This window comes from Orbicella franksi, chromosome 10 (genome assembly GCF_964199315.1).
Source record: "Orbicella franksi chromosome 10, jaOrbFran1.1, whole genome shotgun sequence".
NCBI classification, from domain to species: Eukaryota; Metazoa; Cnidaria; class Anthozoa; order Scleractinia; family Merulinidae; genus Orbicella; species Orbicella franksi.
Window position 1 is genome coordinate 28,926,939 of NC_138154.1, and position 7,427 is coordinate 28,934,365.

At 38.6% G+C, this 7,427-nt stretch overlaps 1 protein-coding gene across 1 annotated transcript; it reads right to left on the minus strand.

The window, feature by feature from the left end:
* Nucleotides 1-1,272: 1,272 nt before the first annotated feature.
* On the minus strand, nucleotides 1,273-6,239 carry LOC145500730 (somatostatin receptor type 5-like). Its single transcript, XM_081480252.1, has 2 exons — nucleotides 4,616-6,239; nucleotides 1,273-1,307 (listed from the first exon to the last, which is right to left on the minus strand). Exon 1 carries the CDS (start codon nucleotides 5,951-5,953, stop codon nucleotides 5,060-5,062), a length of 894 nt encoding a protein of 297 aa, XP_081336378.1. The 5' UTR covers nucleotides 5,954-6,239; the 3' UTR covers nucleotides 1,273-1,307; nucleotides 4,616-5,059.
* Nucleotides 6,240-7,427: the final 1,188 nt, after the last annotated feature.

Consider the following 7,427-nt stretch of genomic DNA (forward strand, 5'->3'; position numbering starts at 1 on the left):
GACAAAGTCGCCTCCAACTGTCGAGAGGCACGGGGTATTTTTTGATGCGGTTGGAGACAACTTTGTCACGATAGCCCGGTCGCAAAGCTAGAAATTCGAAAAAAAAAAAAAACCTAAAACTGTGGGCCCAAAAATTATATCACACACAAAATATGTCACACCTTGCCGAAATTTACCGCCTGTTTTTTAGACGCATTACCGGGGAGTTTGTCATTCCTATCTGTATATCCGTAGGTGTGTTCCTACGAAATGTAAACTCTTATACGAGTTAGGTATATATATATAGGCGCTTCGGTTGTATTGTTAAACTTGCTGACGAAGCGTGCGTTAGTCACACGAAACGCATAGGAGAAAAGAAGTTATACAACTACAGTTCGCAGAGTGCTGCTCACTAGTTAAGTTTTTATTAAATTGTTCTAGTCTTCGAGTCTTCATAACATGATGTGCTAAACATATCTCTCGTCTGGTTTATTGGCTCACCGCTACGACACATACTGTATGAGGTACAAGAACTGGCAAACCTGCACTACATGAGCTGCATTGCTCCGATGGATTTCCTCATTCTCGATATTTGAGCCACTCTACCTTGTAAACTTCTCGTCGCCTTGCCCTACAAATTTTTCTTCTCGCCTGAAGACGAAAGCGTAGTCTGCTTTACGCGACTCAGCGCCGTTAGATCGACCGCGAATAGGTTACGAGTAAGATCCGAAACGACTCTGCTCGCAGGGTAGCTGCGAAAGATCTTCAGAGAAATGGAGTTTTTTTATTATGAAATACAAACGCACAACATGCGCGTAAACCATCGGAGGGGGTCTTATAACCGGAATTTTCCGGCATTTCCTTAAGCTTCTTTCTTGCCCTCCCAACTTCACCCGTACATCGATTATTCACAATAGAACATGAAACCGTTGTTAAGTATTATGTTCATCATGCGTTTTCAACTTCCGGTGGATTCATATGCCAACTATAACAGTGTAAAAAGGTTTGAGTCACTAAAGGAGATGAATGTAGGGCTAAGGTGCGCGTCTGAATTGCAGTTGTTGAATCGGTTTCCTAATAATTTTTAAATAACAAATCCAAACAAAGAGAAAGTCAATTCGTAGCATCACTGACACTTTTATTTATCTTTATCATAATCTAATATGTTATATAGCACTTAGTATGCTTTTAAACATCTATCAAATTTTCATATTGTACATTTAAAATGTATTATACCATCTTTCAACCTAGGACCCTTTTCCTTTCGAAAGTGGAAGGACAGATAAAGACCCTGTGTTGGCCGGTACGTTCTGCTATGTCATTGGTCCCTTGATAATATAAACCAAATGAAGTAATTCAGTAAGAATAAATTTCGATGGAGAAAATGTCGGCGACGTCAACCCCCCAGAAGATTTCTGCTCAAAATTCTTTGAGGGAATTGGATTTGTTTCAGTTTACTTCTTGTTTGTTTGTTTGTTTGTTTGTTTGCATTTCACTATTTTTTTTCTCCATGGCTTTTCCAGTCCTTCCGAAACTTTAAAAGGTAAAAGCGACCTCGGGACAAGTTTGGAGTGTTCCATTTCCGAACGGGAAACTCCCTTGAAATAAAGCGCCTCTTTACGTTCTAATTTGCAGGAGCTTGTTATTTACATAAAGGATAAAGGTTAATCCGAGTAACTGCATTGTGACTGATTATAGATAGGTAGCACATGCAAGGAAAAGTGGTGATATTACATTTCGGTATTATTCTATAATAATAATAATAATAATAATAATAATAATGATGATGATGATGATGATAATAACAAACTTCTATGGGACTTCAGTGTGCGAACAGACCATGAAATAGGGGCTAGGAGACCGGATTTGGTGATCATTGACAAGAGAGACAAGAGCTGTCAGATTATAGATGTGGCAATTTCAGAGGATAATGGGGTGAGAGAGAAGGAAGATGAAAAAGTTGAAAAGTATCAAGATCTAGCAAGAGAAGTTCGAAAAATGTGGGGTGTGAGGACAAAGGTTATTCCAGTGGTAGTGGGAGCATTGGGATCAATACCACTGAGATTGAATGACAATCTGAGAGCCATTGAGGTGGGCATTCCTGTTGGACTGATCCAGAGATGTGCATTGTTGGGGTCAGCAAGAATTCTTAGAAAGGTGCTGAAGATGTAGAAAGAAGAGAAAAAGCAAACAAGGGGTGTTTCCTGGCCTCCCTAGGCAACTTGTTGTTACCCGGAGCCAATGACGAAACCAGCTTCAATATCATCAATAGCTGTGCGAATCTTTACTACTACTACTACTACTACTACTACTACTACTACTACTACTACTACTACTACTACTACTACTACTACTACTACTACTACTACTACTGCTGCTGCTGCTGCTGCTGCTGCTACTACTACTACTTCTACTAATGTGGTTTTCAGGGAGGTCCTGAAATAAAATGATGGCAATCAAAAAAGTTAAATTGCTGCTGCTGCTGCTGCTGCTCCTACTACTACTACTACTACTACTACCACTACCACCACTACCACCACCACTACCACCACCACTACCACCACCACTACCACCACCACTACCACCACCACTACCACCACCACTACCACCACCACTACCACCACCACTACCACCACCACTACCACCACCACTACCACCACCACTACCACCACCACTACCACCACCACTACCACCACCACTACCACCACCACTACCACCACCACTACCACCACCACTACCACCACCACTACCACTACTACTACTACAGGAGTCTCCACTCACTAATGTGGTTTTCAGGGAGGTCCAGAAATAAAATGATGGCAATCAAAAAAGTTAAATTAAACCAAAATTATTACAGCGATGATTAAAAACCTCTAAAAGCTAAAAAAATATATAACTAAAGATAAATAAAGTTGAAGCATTGAAACTCGTAATAAAATAGAAAAATACAATTAGTATTTACGGTTAATACAACTATCTAGCTTATATATACCTAATATTTACATTAATGTTTTGCGTAGGACATTCTTAAAGTCTCTTAAAGATAATTTTTTTGTTGTTGGCAATAGGTCATTCCAGTCAGCCAAAACACTGTTAAAGGATCTAAAAAGTCCCCAGTTGGTAACCGATTTTGTAGTTCGAATGATTTCCTTAGAGCGGGTGTTATAGCTATGATAGTCTTGTCCTCGTACAATGATGTTATTTCTACTCTTGTCATTGACTAAATTATACATATGGATGCAACGTTGCATTTGCCTACTAGCAGACAGGTTCATCCAGTTTAGATCTGAAAGTGCTTCGGATGAAGACGAATTCGGCGACCTATCCAGGACCAAGTTAGCAGCTCTACTTTGGAGAACTTGGATTGAATCCGTTAGGACTTTGTTGTTCTTATCGCCCCAAACAATACTGGCATATTCAAGTATTGGGATGACCATTGTCGTGACATAAATTTTCCTGGCATAGGCAGGAAGCATATGTTTTATTCTCCGTAAAACCCCCAGCCTTTTCAAGACTTTTCTTTGAATTCGATCAATATGACCATGCCAGGTTAGGTGCTGGCTTATAGTTATACCAAGGTACTTGAATGTTGTTACTTTCTTTAGTTGACTGTTATTAGCCATAAGATCTATATCGTTAAAGTGACTTAGTTTGCAGTTGCTACCAATGATCATGAACGTCGACGTTGCAACATTTAATGTCAATTTTTTGTCATTCAGCCAGGATGTAATCGCTGTCACGTCCGCATTCAGTTTTGATTGCAAGTCATTTGGGCAGCTCTCATGGCAATAAAACGCCATAACATCAGCGAACATAGTCATCTTTGAGTGTTGTAAGACAGATTGAAACCGTTTATGTACACTAAGAAAAGCAGCGGCTCAAGAATACTGTCCTGAGGTATCCCCATAGTGATTTTAGCTGGGGGGGGGGGGGGGGGGGCGAAGAATGCATCATTACAAATCGTTTGTTGGAATCGACCAGAGAGATATGAGCGGAACCACGCCAAGCTTTTTCCAGCCACTCCTAGACTCTTGAGCCTATTAACAAGGATCAAGTGATCAACAGTATCAAAAGCCTTGCGTAAATCCAAAAACACTGCTCCCGTTACGCACCCCTTATCCATGCTCTCTAGGATTTGATCTGTAAATTCAATTACGGCGGTAGATGTTGAGCGCTTCTGGCGGAAACCAAACTGTGATTGTGATAACAGTTCGTTCTGTTCTAAGTAGGTACAAAGCTGAACATGCGCTGATCTCTCTATAATCTTGCTTGTGGTAGGTAAGATTCATATCGGTCGGTAGTTATCGTTCTGTGAATTATCTCCACCTTTGAATAAAGCAGAGACTTTAGCTGACCTCCATACTTTAGGAAATTCTCCATCCGCAAAAGATTTATTTATTAGTTCAGTTAGAACTGGTGCGATGACATCGGAGGCATCCTTTAATAGGCGAGTACTTAGTTTGTGACTCAATTATACAAGGTTCATCGCCTGGTAGATTTACTAACTAATTGAACCAAATCGTTCTCTACCGAGTCGTGTAGACTATTAACTAACTGACACGTTGAGTGCTAGAAAATCGCAATATCATAATCGCACTCAAGATGGTATAACATGACTATAAATTAAATTGTCAACTAACTTAACATCAATTTTAGTCACCTACTCTGAAACTTAAGATATAGACAATAAAACACCAGATATACTTTTGTTTCTAGAGCACAGCGTCTTGTTTATTTTCCTTTAAACTACAATGAAATCGCGATTTCTCGAACCCTCATCATCTGAAGCCTCCCGATAACTAGAACAAAAAGTCGTTTCCCACTCCTCATCCGAACACTCTACCTTTACCTCCGATTTCTCCAACAGTCCGATTTTTCGCTCTAATTTTTGTTTCCATTGGAAGTTCGAAAAATCGGAATTCCATTGTCCGTTCATCTGGTGTAGGTTAGACTTTCTCACGACGGTAATTCTTTTGTTTTTTCATCGTGCTCGTTCATCTATAAAATGTGGGGTTAATGTAATGTTTAAAAACAACAAAGCTGGGCACAGAGACTGGAATAGCTTTTTATAGTATCTGCATTACATGTCACCAAGAGGAACTGCAACTTGTCTTTGTTGCTGAGGTCGTTTGCGAAAGAGAGCAAGTAAAGCTGATCTGTATTCTGGCAAACGGATAGTGTATAATATAGGATTTACAAGAGAGTTTGCATAAAATAAAACCAACAATGCAAAACTTAAATGAAAACCCACTGAAAAGGACAGAGACTGATATATTTTAAATTTAGTGATAAAAACGACATAACGGAATATAACGAATGGCAGGCACAACAGAAGAGTCACAAAAGTCACAATGAACAATGTCATGGTCAGTTTTCTTTCTCTACTGGTTGCACCATGGTGTTGGGGCCGCCCTCCACAACGGACTTTAATAACAATGGACGTGTAAGAAACACAAATGATCAAAAGGCAAATTGAAATAAATGTAAAATATAAGTAAAGACCGTAATATAATTCATCAAACTGTACGAGAAGTATTAAAGCTATTGTTACCAACCCAGATGAAACCCAAACAGCGGCAATTATTAATCGATATACCCATTTTTTTGGCACACGATGCCTAAAAGGGAAAAAAGTCGCGTGCACCCGTTCTAAAGCGACGATGGCAATATTTGTTAACGAACCAAAGACGAATAACGTGCTTAGTACAATTATAAAATATTCTGTTTCAACTTCATATGAATGCCTGTTCCACCGATTACACGTTATCCCAGGTATATACAACAGACCATACACAGCAACTCCTCCAACCAACATATCTATAACTGCCAAATTTATCACCAGGTACATGCTACGCTTGCGGAGATTACGGTTTCTTATAAAAACAATTATCGTACAGAGGTTGATTGTTACTATAGCGACACTCTCGGCTAATCCTACAGTCATCCAGGGTATGCAGTAAGATAAAGACAGCATCTCAAAGCTCTGTCCTTTTCGTATTACTGTTAGAAGTAATTACTCGTCTGCCTGTGGAAAGAAATGAATTATTATTGCCAGGTTCTTTTTCTGCTTGTGTAAGACAAGCAATTATTAGGGAAGAAAAGCTTGCATAAATGTGCAGATTTTATTTTCGAGAGCGTGTGCTGTAATTCCTAAGTTTTCGAGGTGTTGAAAACCAGTTTTTAATATGCTGCTTTCAATAATTAGGTCTGTTGTAGTTTTCAATATGTTTGTTGATATGTTTGTTTTCAATAATTTGATGTACGCCCTAAATACCGAAAGCGTATGCTTAAATTTCGGGGTCTTAAAGAAAGGAAATTTGGTTCTTATATATTTACAAGATTTCACTCCACAAAAATGTATAAGTCGTATAAAGATTAAATCAAGTTTGCTATTTCTTTAAATCAAAAAGAAAGCTTACTTTAACTTTAACAGGTTACAAAATTTACTGACAATAGAAGATTGCCAGGTGTAGTTGAAGGAAATCTTTGCTATTGTAAACCAAATAAAAGCGGTTATTACACAGCTCAGAGACTAGTACAGTACTCTATTCTGTCTTTCCTTTTCTCCGCAAACGTCGTTTAACCTCTCGCCTTAGGAGCCATCTTTTCGCCCGATCAGCGTTGATGCCATCACTAGTGCTATTTTTTGTTTTAAATGGTCTATTGGATAGCCTCTTCAATCGAATCAGAATCTGAATTAAAAATAACAGTGCTGTTGTTTATCTTTTTCAGGCTAAAATGCTCCCGTTGTGACCGAAGATAAATTTGTAACATTGATGATATAATGCTGTTTAAATGGAACTAAGAATTTAAACCATTCACACCCCACAACGTGTAGATACGTCTAATCGCGCACAAAGAACTAAGTAACGCTTTTCTTGGTATTATAATGTTCAAATGGACTGAATTATGAAACATTCTGGAAGAGAGAACATCCGTAACATTGGGAAAACTCAACGGCAAAGCATAACAACAATATATTTTAGGTTGAGTATCAAAAAGTGAACAGCTCCCAGTAGGCTTGATGGTTCATTTGGTAGAGCACTGCACCGGAACCCCGTTCAAGGCTGAATCTGAATTTTTTCTAGGCTATGATTTCACAACTGCTTAAGTTGTGTGTTAAACTGTGATGGTGAATCATGTCTTTCTCCGCACTTGTATCAAAAGAACAGTTAAAACAACTCTCAAACTTACCTTAGTCGAGGCTCTCCCCTTGAATTTCTCGTTGGAGAATAAATACACACTGTAAAGAAAATGATATAATAAGATAATTGATATAAAATAGAAAGCAAATACGCGAGAAGTGACCGTCCTAACTGGCGTAGAATCGGTAAAATAATGTTGATAACGTGTCCACTAGATATATTGTATTTATTTATTTTCAAGCTTTCTCAAAGAGTGATTGTTATAGCATTGGAAAAACAAAGATTATAAAGCCCTGCAGAAAA